This window comes from Apodemus sylvaticus, chromosome 5, assembly GCF_947179515.1.
Source record: "Apodemus sylvaticus chromosome 5, mApoSyl1.1, whole genome shotgun sequence".
Classification (NCBI taxonomy): domain Eukaryota; kingdom Metazoa; phylum Chordata; class Mammalia; order Rodentia; family Muridae; genus Apodemus; species Apodemus sylvaticus.
This window is the reverse complement of record NC_067476.1, coordinates 108,768,596-108,783,148: the sequence shown is the minus strand read 5'-3', so window position 1 is coordinate 108,783,148 and position 14,553 is coordinate 108,768,596. Positions and strand designations below refer to the sequence as shown.

Below are 14,553 nucleotides of genomic sequence, written 5' to 3'. Positions count from 1 at the left end.
ATGGTTATTTAAAAAAAAAAAAAAAAAAAAAAAAAAAAAAGGAGCATGAAGTTGGGAGAGAGACGGGGAGACAGGGTGGGGAAGCACTAGTTGGTAGTAGTGGATTGATATGATTGAAGTACATTGTATAAATGTATCACATTTTCAAAGACCAAATTTAAAAATATTACTAAAGAAAAAGTGAGAGATAAAAGAATGAAGAGGAAGGGGGAAGAAGAAGCACTTTCCTATGATAGTTCCCAACTCCGCCTTTACTTGAACCAGTCACATTGTCCTATACACTTGGAAAAAGCCATCCTGCCCAGTGACTTGTGTGACCACTCTGCAAAGCATGCCTGCAGCCCACAGGCTGCTTCCAAAGGGAGCCTCTGCACTGCTGTTCCCTGTGGGCAGAGGTACTAATTCACTCCAGAGATCTCCCAGTTTGCTGTTAGGCCAGTGTCCATATTACTGTCAGCTAATGGGTCTGCTGAGCCAAGTTGGGGTGCACTGCAGTTAAAGAATGGAATCTCTCATGTGCTCACAACCACAGCTGCTTAACCAATGAGCTGCTGTGTTGCTGCAGGGAGCAAACTTGGAAAGGCATGTAAGCCCTTAGAAATTTGGCTCAGGAATCAGAAAGATAAGATGACTTGCAGATGAGGAGAGGGTGGGTGAGATCACTAGCTCAGAGACAGAACCTAGGGAGAGAGTGTGTCGTGACTGCCTTCACGGCTGGCACACTCTGAATCTGGGAGGCAGGGGTTTAGTCAGGGCTGCAGGTCATTTCCTTACAGATTCCCACGGAGAAGCTTGGGGATAACAGGTCTTCAACATTCACTCCTCCCTTCTACCACAGCAAACATGATGGGTTCACATCACATATGCTTCAGGGAGGGCCCTGAGCAGGCAACAGTGCTTTGTCCCCAGTGATGGAAAAGGTAGGAATAAGCAGGTTAGGGCTCTGGATTGGTGAGGTGTCTCTCTTAAGTAGGCCTTGAGGCAAGCCAACGAGGGACAGAATTTGTGAGGCCAAGGGTCAACAGAGAAGTGTGAAGTGATGGCCTTCAATGTGTAAACCTTAGCTGTGTCTGCCCGAAAGCAAGACAAAGGGTGTTTCCCTTGCTCACAATCATCACGTACTGGGCTGTTCTCAGGGTATGAACTTCCTAGTACTTACGGGGTATCCTATCTGCAAACTAAAATGCTAAGCACTCTCCAACATCAAGCAAACATTCTTGCTGATAATGGCCAGGGATCTGACAGAAGGCATGGCACTGAAAGGATATGGACCGCCCAATTCAGGGGCACAGCTGTCAGAATTCGCTTCTCCTGCTTCCTTATTACATTTAGTAGTACTAGCCAGTCAATGGGGAAAGCACGCAGCCTTCTCTTCTTGCCTCTGTGGGCACCAGGCATGCACATGGTACACAGATATGCATGCAGGCAATAAACCCATGCACATAAAATACAAGTTTTAATTTAAGAAAGATAAATGATAGAACTGTCATGTATTCCCACAATCCACTTTTGACCATATACCCAAAGGACTCTAACTCGATATACTACAGGGATACCTGAACATCCATGTTTACTGCCATACTAGTCACAATAATAAAGAATTGGGCCCTGTCAGGAAGACCATAAGTAGATAAGCAGAGAAGAAAATGCAGTACGTATATGTAACTGGCTTTTCTTCAAACATAAAGAAAAAATGAAGTCAATAGCATTTATAGGGAAAAGGAGGGAGCTACAGAACATTATGTTAAACAAAAAAGCCACACACGAAACAAATGCATGTTTCCTCGTAGATATAAAATATTCATTTAAATGCATTCATACATGTTGAAAATTAGAAAGGGGATCATGGGAGGAGAGGAAGAATGTCTTAAATGGGGTAATGAATTATGTGTGACATGAAAGCAGAGGGGAGAATTATCTGAGAGGGAGGAAAGGAACCAGTAATATGGGGTAGGAAGAATGAAGAGTGGGGGATGGACAGAGGGAGGGAGGGAGGGAGGAAGTAAAGAAGGAAGAAGCGAGCCTGCCAAAAACAAAAAACAAAAAGTCAATCTGGAAGGCACTGTTTTCTCAGTTTGGTATAGTTTTCCTTCTTTGTTTTTGTTTTGAGGCAGGGTATCACTCTGTAGCTCTGTCTGTTTTAGCTCACCACCAAACGAACTAGGGGTCACAGTTTACACCTAACTGTGTCTCTTCCTTTGTATCCCATTTCTCTGATGCTCTATGATCCACTTCTCTTCAACCAAATGATATGTTTCTGCTACCAATGAACTGTTTCTTCAAGACTCCTGCTACAGCATCAATGGCCTCCTACTGCTTACAAGACCAGTGCAGCACTGAGGGCTCTGCCCCTTTCCAGGGTCACTGCCCAGACCACCCCAACTGACTAGAGTCCTGGCAGAGCACGCTCTACTGAATACACAGAATGAGTGAAATTGACCACAGTCTTGAATATCTGGGTTTTCTGCTCAGATTCAAGGAAATTGTCAAAGCCTCGAGAATGCTGTGCCAACTTCTCAGCACATTCTACTACCAGCAAGCAAAGAGCCAGTTCCATACTGACCACAAACTGACAGGAGCTGAAGAACATGCCTGAGTAATGGCACCCAGTCAGGCAGGCCTTCCAAAGAATCACTGTGCATTTTTCTTCAAGTGTCATGAAAGCTCTCTACCTCCCTACTTCTCATATTGCCACAAAGAGCTGAGGCTAGGTATGTAGCCAAGCAGCGCTACAACACCCCCGCCCCATGCCAAAAGCTGAGGCTATGTAGCCAAGCAGTGCTATTACCCCCCCCCCCCCCCCCGTGCGACGCCCCCATGCGTCGGCCATAGTGTTGAGTATTGGTCTCACGTATTTTATCCCTCAATATAAGAGACATACAATATTTCTGGAAAAATTTAAGCCATGAAATATGTATAAAATATGAAAAATGTTGTGCCCACTAAAGATTCCTGGTCATTTGTTAATTTAAGAACATAAAAATGTACTTCACTTAAAAGTATCATTTACGCAAGCAATAGTTATAAATCTCTATTGAGTTTGCTTCAAATGTTTTTCATTTTAGTTCAAATGCTCTACAAGACTCCAACTTTTAATGAATCTAAATCAATTAGTTTTTGAAAGCTGATGGCGAGAGTCATAAGGAAAAAAATTCAGAGTAGAAGGCACTGTCGATATTAGAGCAAAATGAATACAAATCACCTTGCAGGTTTGCTGTTCTTCCCTGTAATAACTAAGAATGAAAGAAATTCAGGCTCGAAAGAGTACTGTAGAAAGACAGGGCACACGGGGAGTGCGTGCTAACCCTCACAACCCTGCTCGGTGCCTTTCTTTCCAATGCGTCATTTTCAAACGTTCCTGCCCATACTCCATACGCCACTGTCACTCAAAGCAAGTCTATCCAGGTTAAATTAGCATCCTGGCTATTTTTACTCAAGAGTCTACTTCTTTATTTAATGAAACCATTTCTTAATAAAAATGAAATTCATTCCTGTGCTGCCAACAATGGAGGAATGAGCCACACTGTAAGGCCGATATGATTAACAGACTCAGCTATGTCCCTACGCACACACAGCCCTGCAGCTATACTCCTGCATGTGGCCTCGACAACTGGCTTATCTTCATCCCCACTTTTCCAGAAGTTCAAACTGAGATGCAAATATTAGAAGAAATGAGACTTAAAATATATTCTCCATTATGATGAAATCTTTCAGCTTTCTTTTTTTCCACAATGTAAAAGAGAGAAAAATCTTGAGAGTATTTGATACAGTTTTTTTTATTTTGTTTTGTTTTAGTCTACAATATCTAAAATATAAATGCTCTGTAAGTACTGTAGTGAGTATATACAAGTATATAAGTGAGTATAAGTGTAGTCCCTATACTCACTCGCACCTAAATACACTGTCTTAGTCAGGTTTCTATACCTGCACTAACATCATGACCAAGAAGCAAGTTGGGGGAGGAAAGGGTTTATTCAGCTTACACTTCCACATTGCTGTTCATCACCAAAGGAGGTCAGGACTGGAACTCAAGCAGGTCAGGAAGCAGGAGCTGATGCAGAGGCCATGGAGAAATGTTCCTTATTGGCTTGCTTCCCCTGGCTTGCTCAGCCTGCTCTCTTATAGAACCCAAGACTACCAGCCCAGGGATGGCAAAACCCACAGGGGTCCTCCCCCGCCTTGATCACTAATTGAGAAAATGCCCCACAGCCAGATCTCATGGAGGCACTTCCCCAACTGAAGCTCCTTTCTCTGAGATAACTCCAGCCTGTGTCAGGTTGACACACAAAACCAGCCAGTCCATACACATACCATTTAGAAGCTATTTATACAGGACAGCGAACACGTTTGTCTTTGTGAGCCTGGGGTTCATCCATTTCCTTGCAAATTTCATGGCTTCGGTTCTCTTTATGGCTGAATACAATTCATTGTGTATCTGTACAAGTAGGTGCTCCGATCCACTCCACAACCCCATGGCAGGGTGTGGCCAAGGCTCTCTTTTTCCCCCATATCCTTGCAAGCACATGTCAGTCATTTCTTGATGATAGCTAGCCTGACTGGGGTGGTGGGATTAAATAGCAAGTTATTTTTATTTGAATTTTTTGATAGCTAAGTATGTTGGACATTTAGAAAGACATTTATTGGCCATTTGTACTTATTTGAGAACTGTCTGTTCAGCTTACTGGCCCATTTACTTATTGGCAAGGGTTTTAATGTTTTTCAGTTCTTTATTTTAGATGTCTCTCCACTTTCTGGAATATGGCTAGCAGAAGTTCTCTCCCATCTTGGAGGCTTTCTGGTCATTCTGCTGTTACTTTTGCTGTAGAAAAGCATTTTAATTTCAAATAATCCCATTTGTTGATTTAGGGAAACTAATTCCTGTGTTATATGAGGTTCTATTAGAGCTAGAAATAAAGCTAGAAATGTCTTGCTTAAGCCTACACCCAGAAGCATTTTCCCTTATCAGTTCTGGCATTTCTGGTTTTTAAATGGTAATTTTAATCCAGTTTGAACTGTTTTTTGTGCAAGGTGAGTTGCATATCTAATTTAACTCTTCTACAAATGGATGTCCAGTTTTGCCAGTGCTGCTTATTGAATAGATGTCTTTTTTCCAGTTCATGTTTCTTATACCTTGGTCAAAAATTAAGTGGGTTGGGGCTAGAGAGATGACTCAGAGGTTAAGAACACTTAGCTTTCTTGCAGAGGACCCAAACAAGGTTCCCACTCAAATCAAGCAACTCACAAGCGCCTGTACCTCCAGCCCCAGGGAATCCATCCAGTGCCATCTTCTGGCCTCTGCAAACACCTGCCCTCTCATCCTCGCAGCTCATACATGGGCACACACAGTATCTTCCTAAAGGTTTCATTCTTTAATTATATGGGGAGGTTATGCCCACATGAGGGCAGATGGACTTGCAGGCCAGCGGCATTGGCTACCCTGTGCTCACTGACACTGAAGCTAGGGAAGAGCAGTGCGGTGTTTTTGAAGAACAGTCTGAAGATCTGCCCTTCCATAGCCAATACTGAATGTTGTGTGTTCTCCAAGAAGTCTATCTACTTAAAACTAAAACTAAGTGTGACTCAAGAAATTCTACCATTCCATCTGAAATGCATGTCATCGGTAATGCATGGTCAGCATTCTCTTTTGAATGAAGCTAAAGAAGTGGAAAGAGGAACCAACAATCTTCTTAAAAGACAAATGTATATGAAAGCATGGACAACTGGAGATCTGAGAGACAGAGAAGCCCCCTGCACAGCAGCCATGGACCTGGATGTTACCAACCCTGTTTGCCGAATGGCATGTGTTTGGGTGAGGGAAGAAACCAGGATGTTCATTTTTCTATGGAGGGGCATTTAGATTCTTTGTAGCAGGTATTTAGGATTAAAGATCCTACTGTGCTATTTCTCAGAAATTTGAGAAGCTTGAATGGGGGGGTGGATGACATCTCAACTCTCTTCTACTTTTGGAAAGAAACCAATTTGCACTTTAAATAAATGGTATATTGCCTTCTTATAGTCCCCCTTTAACAATGAACAGGGCTTTCAATGTCCCTAGCTGGCTAAGACTGAAGATGCCTTTTCTCCTGTATACAGATCTACAACTGCCTGCTTTGACATGTGTACTGCGGCAAAAAGTGGCACCAGCGAACCTGGGTGGCTAATCAGTTCTGATTGGACTTAGGGCTCACTCTGCAAGATGAACCTGTACTTGGAGTACTTACTAGGTCCAAGTACCTAGTGCTAGACAGGCCATAGGCCCTGGGGGTGGGGGGAGAACCTGCTCTAGTATTCCACTGAATAGACATTGTATTAAACCAATTCCTAATTATTTAGTATTATTGTATCCATAAATTACTACATCTCTCAACTCATACCAGTTAAAGTTCCATCTCCAATAGAGGCAATTAATACAGAGACCCACAATTTGTCAAAGTAAAGATAGTAAAAGACTGCGGAATTCTCAGCATAAATAAGACATCTTATCATATTCCTTCTGCCCAATGCTCATTGAGAAAGAAGAGATGGAAAGAGTCTAGAAGTCCAGAGGCAGTACAGGACTAAAATGAGAATGTGGTTTCCAAACACAACACGGGACTTGTGAGATCAGCTTACAGCAGTTGTGACAGAATGCTGCACAACACCTGTGCAAGCTCAAGTCAGATAAAATCTCAACATGGAGAGAGAATATGAGTGTGATGTCTCACCCTTACCTAAGAAGTGATTGGCAATCGATAACTGCTGGGAAATGTAAAGTCAATTTTCTTGCAGTAAAATTTAAGAGTGTAGCCCCTAGTCATTCAACCATGCTCCAGTGTATAGCCAAACCCTTCAAGAATAATAGGACTCAGTGGTTTAGTTGGGGTTCATAGTTTAGAGTATTAGTGTCATTGTTGTTACATTTGGTTCAGTGTGGTTTGGTTTTTGAGGCAGAATCTTACTATGTCACAATGGCTAGCCTGAAACTATGTAGACCAGACTGACCTCTGCTTCTCCAATACTGGGATTAAAGGCATATACTGCTACCTAACATGAACTTCAGGGTTTATTTAAAAAAAAAAAAAAGACAAATTTGGCTCGTTAAGGGGTAGGGTGTGATTACTATCAAAAAAACATGCTATTAAATTCTCCAAGAACTAACTGAGAAAAGGGAACTGTGCCTGCTTTTAATCAAATTAAGTCTTATTTATGAGAAAATTTGGATTTTAAAATGTGTTTTAGCTATATCATCTTGGAGAGCAATGTGTACCAAATAGCCAAATTCAGTTGCCAATTTCAATGACAAATATGGAGTTATACAGTTAAATTCCAATCGGATTTCACCTGGATGTGATGATACATGCTCATTATCCCAGCACAGAGGAGATACAGGCTGGAGGGTGGCAATTTCGAGGCCATTCTAGACCAGTTCCAGGCCAGCCTTGTGTACAAACAAGGTCCTCAGGAGACATCCTCACTAATAAGAGGTTTTGAATTTGATTGAAAACGTCAGCTACAGAAGACATGCCCTCTATTCTAGTTAGCTCTCTGAAGGCCTGGCAGTGTCACTGTGGGTTCGGTGATGCAGGCTAGCTCCAGATTCTTCCTCTGTCTTTGGAAGAGAGCAGTCACAGCACAAACCTGTCCCATGCTTCACACTAGTTACAGATCGCAGTGGCTCTGGCAGAGAGGCTCGAATTCCGTGCTAAGACCCAGGAAATAACACTCTATATGCCTAGAGTCTCCTCAAGACAGCAGTACTTACTCATCAAACTCAAGATAAAAACACAAATGAGCAAGCCTTCAGGGAGAACACTGGGGTTACCCACCTCCCGAAGAGGAAGTGTGTCCCAGCAGGAAATGGTCACTGAACCAGCACTGCCCTTGCTGCACGTATATACTGCCAAGATGCTATGAAGCTTAATAGTAAACATCTCCCTTCATAATTTTAATAATTATCTCAATGAGTAGATTAACATTTAAAAATTTAAATCTATATTTTAAAAAAAGTTCAACCCCCAAATTTTCCAGGAAGAAAAAAACCAAAAACTTTCTTTTCCTAAATCGCTGAAGTTGTGCTCTTCCAACTTCACAGCCTTATAAAGCAGGAGTCAAATAGAAAACTCACAAGAGCTACGGATGCATTAACCTACATCACTTAGCCAATAGCAGTCAGTTTAATACTCAGCAGAATAACAGCAGAAGCAGATGATAATTAATATAGAGACCCACAACTGATAGAGGTACAGAGAAGAGCAGACATTGGAACACTCATCTGTACATCGGTATCCTCCCAAGGTTGGGGGATTATTGCAGAAGGGAGAGCATAGCCGGAGGCAGAGGATGACCACAAGTCATTTTCCAGAAATGGGCATTTGTTTAACATCTCTCTACACTTTCACATTCCATTTTACCTGAGTCATGAACTGCATCCATCTTGTTAACTTTTGTGTCCCTAACTGGCTGACATGAGCCTGGGATGAGCATCTATTGAATGAAGGAATGACTACTCTGTCCCAATTCTTTCTCTCCACTTAACAATATTTTACAAGTGTGGGGATCCCTCTGCATACCTAAGAAGTATATGTGCTAAGCAGAGGGATCACTGCTCAGCTTAGAAATAAGGAAGGCAAGTAAGGCTTCTTTGAGGGTCATCTAGAAATATTTCAAAGAGGGTTAAGAAAGAAACAAAACATGAACATGTGGGTTGTCCTGAACATGTGGGAAGGCCCCCTGAGAGTGGTGGCCATGCCCTCATGACTGCAGGGGGTGCTAGGAGATGCTGAGGTAAGATATACCAGCCTTAGGCCTTACAGGAATAGTCAAGTATGGGGGAGGACACTTAGTAACTGATCAACAAATAGGGCTGGTTCCCATTAGAGAACTTTCACTAGCATGGTCTAGGAATCCCAAACTGCCAGTCTGGAATGCTGTCATCTAATACCATAGAATGTCAGCCTGGAGGCCTGCGGCCTGAGCCTTGGACCAGGACTGAACTATGCAGCCAGCACTTCCCTTATTTGCATGGCAGAAATTGCACAACTCAAAATTACATGGGCAGCAGGTGAAGTGCCCAGCCAGCCGGGACTGCTCTTCCCATGGCAGACACAGACCAGGAAAGGGCACACAAAGAAACTCAACTAGTATCCTAAATGGAGGAAACCCAGCCCGTCCACCACCCCAGTTAACAGCCCATGCTGTCAGTGGTACTGGAGTCCCTGCCTGGACCACTTTCTTCTCGTGCTGTATCCCATAAGCTACTTTTCCTGTAATGATTCAAAGAGTGAATTCCTCCACTACCTGACAGTTCCTTCCCAACTACTGGAAGCTCAACTCAGCTCAGTACAAGGCTTCTTTTACTTTATTCCAAAGTAATGGGGAACTTTGGGGAGGTGCTAAATAAAGGGGGATCCTTCATCAGGTAAAATGTCTAAGCCATCATGCCAGTCATCATTTGCAGAATGAGTGGGAAGAAGACAAACAGATCTGAGGAAGCATACAGAAGAGAGTACTGGGCTGCTGCACACCATCTGACTGATCGAAGACTAAAAGACCTTTGGGGAGCTGGGGGCTGAGCTCATGTGGACATGCTGACTTGAGAGGTCTATAATGTTTTTTCAAATAGAGATCTCTGGCAAGGAATCTACCCTGGGTCCAACCTGTCTTCTGCATGTTCCTGGTCATGCCACATGCCATTCTGGGTACAATGTAATGGGTCATGTCTTTGTCCTTTAGCGAATCACACTGCTCACTACTGATTACATGCTACCTGCTTCCTATTTGCCTCTGAATTTTAACTCTACTCTCTCTGTTCCCATGTCCTGAACCCCTTGCAATGCCTGCTGCACACTGTCCAATGGTGACTCAGTAAAGACTTCCTTAACTGCCAAAGACTCTATATTGCCTTGCCTTATTCCTGGTAGGGACTTGGCTAGCAGATATATGAAGACATCATCCTTCTGAGCTAACAGGGATGCCAGAACAACTATATTTTGAGCTACCGGTAATGTCCTAATGTACAAATGAAGTGGCCAATGAGATGGGGGCGGGGGGGGGGGGGGGGCAAGGCTGCCAAGATCCCTGTTGGAAAAATAAGATCAGCTGTTGTCATTTTCTCAACTGTCTTTCTCCACCTATGGGAAAAACTCACATGGATTTGATCTTAAGGAAATCTCTGCTTCTCTTCTGGCCTATCTGCCACAAATAGCCACTGTCCTGTCTTCCCCAGGGTGCATCCCAGAACATTCAGTTGTGAAGGTCATCCAGTTTTTAAAGAAGAATAAGAAGGGAACAGGAGACCTGACTTTTGATTTATCTCTTTGGAATCAGATTGCTCTGGATGCAAAGACTTGCAATTAGAATGTTGTGGCTGCAGTCAGGGCGCTGCTCTGAAGGGGAGGAAACTACAAACCCTAGAGGACAAGCAGGGAAGAACAGCACCCTCGAGCTCCACTGGCCCACCACAACCATACCTTTGCCGCCAGCCGACACTCCATCACTCTGACATTGAAATGTGACGTGGCTGCCTTGTTCATTTCTACACAGCTGTTGGCAATCACAAAGACTGCCCCACTAGGGAGTTTCACATCAGTCGCTCTCAGAGGACTAAACTCAATTAGCTTGGCCTATTGGAAGAAAAGTGGTAGAGGGAAACAATAATTTATTAGGGTTCAGAAAAACATTTAAGCTTTTATGCACTCATTTTATCTTAAAAAAGTCTTCTCTAAAAACGTTGCATTCATTCAAACATTGTTTACTGATAGCCAGGTGTTGCACAGGCGTAAGAGACACAGCAGTGAACAGGACAGGTTCTGCCCCTGCCCTCCCGGAGGTCACTGTTACTGAGAGAAGACATGCTGAGAGAGACATTATGTCTCCACACTGTAAGTATCACAGTGGTAGCACTGCAAAGTTCACAGTCTTACTCAGATACTTAATAGAAGGACCTAATCAGACAACTTAGTAGCCTTTGAAAAACGAAATCTGGGCCAGAGAGATGGCTCAGTGGTTAAGAGCACTAGCTGCTTATTGTTCCAGAGCTCCTGGGTTCAGTTCCCAGCACCCACATGGTGGCTCACAACCATCTGTAATGGGGTCTGATGCCCTCATTTGGTGTGTCTGGACAAAACGACAGTATGCTGATATACATAAAATAAATAAATAAATCTTTAAGACAAAAGAAAAAGGAAATCTACACTGATCCTAAAAGATGCTTAAAGGTGTCTGAAAGGAGGAGGAGTTTCTTTACATGTGGAGAAGCAACAAGTGCCACAGGTGTGAACGGAGTTTGGGGCGCCAACCTGGTTGATGCTCGGAGCTTAGAGAGTGAGAGGCTAGCATGGAGCGCAAGGGAGACTTAGGTGGTGATGCACTTTGCACGGCCAGAGAACAAGAACTTGCTCCAGACTGTGAGCCTCACTCACAATGGCGTCAGAACTCCCAGGACTGCATTTGCTTGCCAGTTCACACACCCAAAACACCGAAAGTATAATTTTAATGTTAAAATAAGTTTCCTTATACCTCATGTCTTTGACCTAGAAGAATGAATGAAAATATATTCTTTCTTAATCAGAAGACTCTAGGTGTTCTTGGAAAACAGCCAAGCCTGAAGGAATCTGATATAAAGCTAAGAAAGATCTTAAAGAGATGCCTGCTTCTATTTTGGAAATGGGCAGTTCACAGGCAAAAACCCAAACCTCTGTCTTGCCTGCGGAGCTGACAGCCAAGAGGAAGTGGTCCTGGCCCGGAGGATTTATTCCTGGCCTTCCATCAGCATTCCTCCTCCCACCACCAAAGCCCCAAAAATGTTGACAGAGAAAAATGACACCAGAGAGTAATTTACAAAAAGTGGGCTGTGCATATATGTGGTAAGAGAACTAACATTTGGGTTTGAAGCCAACGTGAGATTATGAAACACCACAAGATGAAGTGATTTCATGCAAGGTCAGGAAAGGAGGTCCCCAGGGGGGATTGAGAAATCTCATCTTAACAGTGAGATATGGGGGTGGGGCAAGGGGAAAGCCTAGACACACGAGAAAAATAAGTCTGAAGTGTGCTTCTGGATGCTTAAGGTCAAGGGAATCAACATGAAATAGAGTCCGCTCACTCACTACTAGACCTGAGTTACAAGACAGTTGGGCAATGGGCTACAGCAGAGTCTGAAAGGACAGACTCCCTATAACCACACATGCCAGGGGCTGCAAGCCTGCCTCTCAGTAGATATTTTCCCATGTTGAAATTTCCAAGTGACTCGGTGCTACTTACAGTTCCTTCTTCTGCAAGAAATGATATGGACTGGTCCATGCCTCCACCTTCAGTGCCTATGTAACGCTCACTCTTGGCACAGATTTCTGCAAGTTCCACCTGGGAGAGGAAACATTCATTTGCTACTGGGATATAGTTGCAACCTATTTTTCATGCAGATATGTCAATTAGGTTTGAAGTCTAGTACCAGCTCTGATCAGTTACATAGCAACTGAATAGAGCAACGTACTCTTTACAGCAGTTCTAGACTCCCAGTGAACCCAGCAGGGAGACTTACCAAGATCAAGTGACAACTCCATGGTGGGTCTACAGTGAGAGCAGAGCTTGCACGCTGTTTTTCTATCCCTAAAAGACTCTGCAGTACATGCAGCATCCCCCATCTTTCTGTGGACACCACCTCTTCTCCTCTGGCACTAATTCATTTGCATGTCTTCAGACAGTGACAGTGACAATTCCAGTGCCTCCAAAGCCAAGGCAGGCCAGAGCTTCCAAGCCAAAATAATGCTGCCTGCCTCTCTCACGTGTTCCTTAAGTGTAAGGATAGAACTTCTCACTCTAGGTACAACCACAATGAAGAAGTGTGGTCCTGGTCCATACTAAAAATGTTAAGAGATCGTTACTTGTTTCCTATTGATTAATGGTAAGTTCAAAATCTGCATCTTGTATCCAAAGCCTTCTAAGCTTGCAACCAAACTGAACATGAAATTGGCTTAACACTCTTTTCTAAGTAGGGGTGTCTTCCTGACCAACTCAGGCATAATTATACAACCTGGTGCTGATTCATGCTTCCTATACAAATCCTAATACCACTTAATATCCAGGTCATTGGCCACATATTGGCATGCTGACCACTCAGACCTTCTGTCATCACAGAGGCTCCCTGAAATCCTGGGCCACTCTGGTGTCCTCCTTCTCTCAGCCTCTGTAGCTCCAACAGTGGCACCTAGTTACCCACTCTGCTCTTCAGTTACATGTTCCTTCTTCCAAGGCTTAAGTCAGGACTCACTTATCCCATTAGATGTTCAGAGTGATGGTGCTGAAACACTGGTGTACTGTGCTCATTCTTGCCCTCTCGCTTACCTACATCTTCTCAACGTGGTGCACAAGTTCTTCTAGACTTAGCTCTGCTCAGCTTCCAGCCTGTTCTCCAAGCACTGTTCCCAAAATACCTTCAATTCAGAAACACAGAACAAATGCTGCTCTTCCACTGCCCAGAGCTTACCTTTGCCCAGGTCTCTTCTATCTCCCTTTCAACACCTCAGCACTCCCAAAGGTACATGTGCCATAGACTTCCTCTCTGCTCTCCCTGCATCTAACAAGGTGATCATTGTGAGTCTTGCTTTAAGTGAGCTTACTTGTCATCATGGGAGTCCATGAAGCACTGGAATAGCTACTCTTGGTTCCCAACTTGAGTAGACCTGGAATGAACTACAAAATGCAGAAATGGAGGGCACATTTGAGAGAGATTACTTTTGCTTGCTTTGAAGTGGGTAAATCCACTGCTAATCTGGACCTTTGAGGTGGGAAGAACACACCTTTAGTCTGAGTCACACCTTCTGCGGGAATCCTATATGAGGACATGGAAGAAGGAAGCTTTTGCTCTTTGCCTGCTTGCCCTTGCCTTGCTAGCAAGTCCATTCCTTCATTGGCATTAAATTAAAGCCTTACTTCTTTGGGATTCCTACATATACTGAAGACCAGCTAAGACATCTTGCCTTGTGGACTAAGCAACTGCTAGATTCTTGGACTTTCCTTTCACAGCAGCCATTACTGGATTAGCTGGACCACAGCCTGTAAGTCATTACAATAAATCAGATATAGATAGATAGATAGATAGATAGATAGATAGATAGATAGATAGATTCATTCTATGAGCTATTACTCTAAAGAACCCTAAAACAAGAAAGCATCTATACCACAGTCTACTTAATCAGTCTTGGCTGGATCAAGATGCTTTTTACTGGCTCTTAACTGTAACATATTTCCCCTCATCTCTTTTCCCGAAAACACTGTGAGTCTGTGGGAGATAAGCTTTGGTGTTTCCTCGGTGTCACTGCCTTACATGCTGCCAGGAATGTCCTAAAAACTCAACAAACTGCTGTTGCTGCCCTCCCTGAGAAGAGCTGTCCAAATGCCATGTGGCAGCTTCAGCAAGTGTCACAGCTCCTGTTAGTCATGGGGCTTCACTAACATTAACTTTGCCTGGTGACATGAGGTAAACTTGGAATTTTGGCATCAAAGGCATTGCACATGACTGATGGTACACACAGCCAATGGTTTGTCCATAATAGACACATTAAAAATAAATTAGTG

The 14,553-nt window shown here is 43.4% G+C and overlaps 1 protein-coding gene across 6 annotated transcripts in view; it reads right to left on the bottom strand.

The window, feature by feature from the left end:
- Galk2 (galactokinase 2) overlaps positions 1-14,553 on the bottom strand; it is a 127,866-nt gene that overhangs the window by 50,571 nt on the left and 62,742 nt on the right. For all 6 annotated transcript variants that reach the window (XM_052183486.1, XM_052183490.1, XM_052183485.1 and 3 more), the window contains 2 exons: positions 12,241-12,339; positions 10,449-10,601 (listed from right to left, as the gene is read on the bottom strand). In XM_052183486.1, the coding sequence (XP_052039446.1) occupies positions 10,449-10,601; positions 12,241-12,339 (252 nt within the window). The remainder of the gene's footprint in view (positions 1-10,448; positions 10,602-12,240; positions 12,340-14,553) is intronic.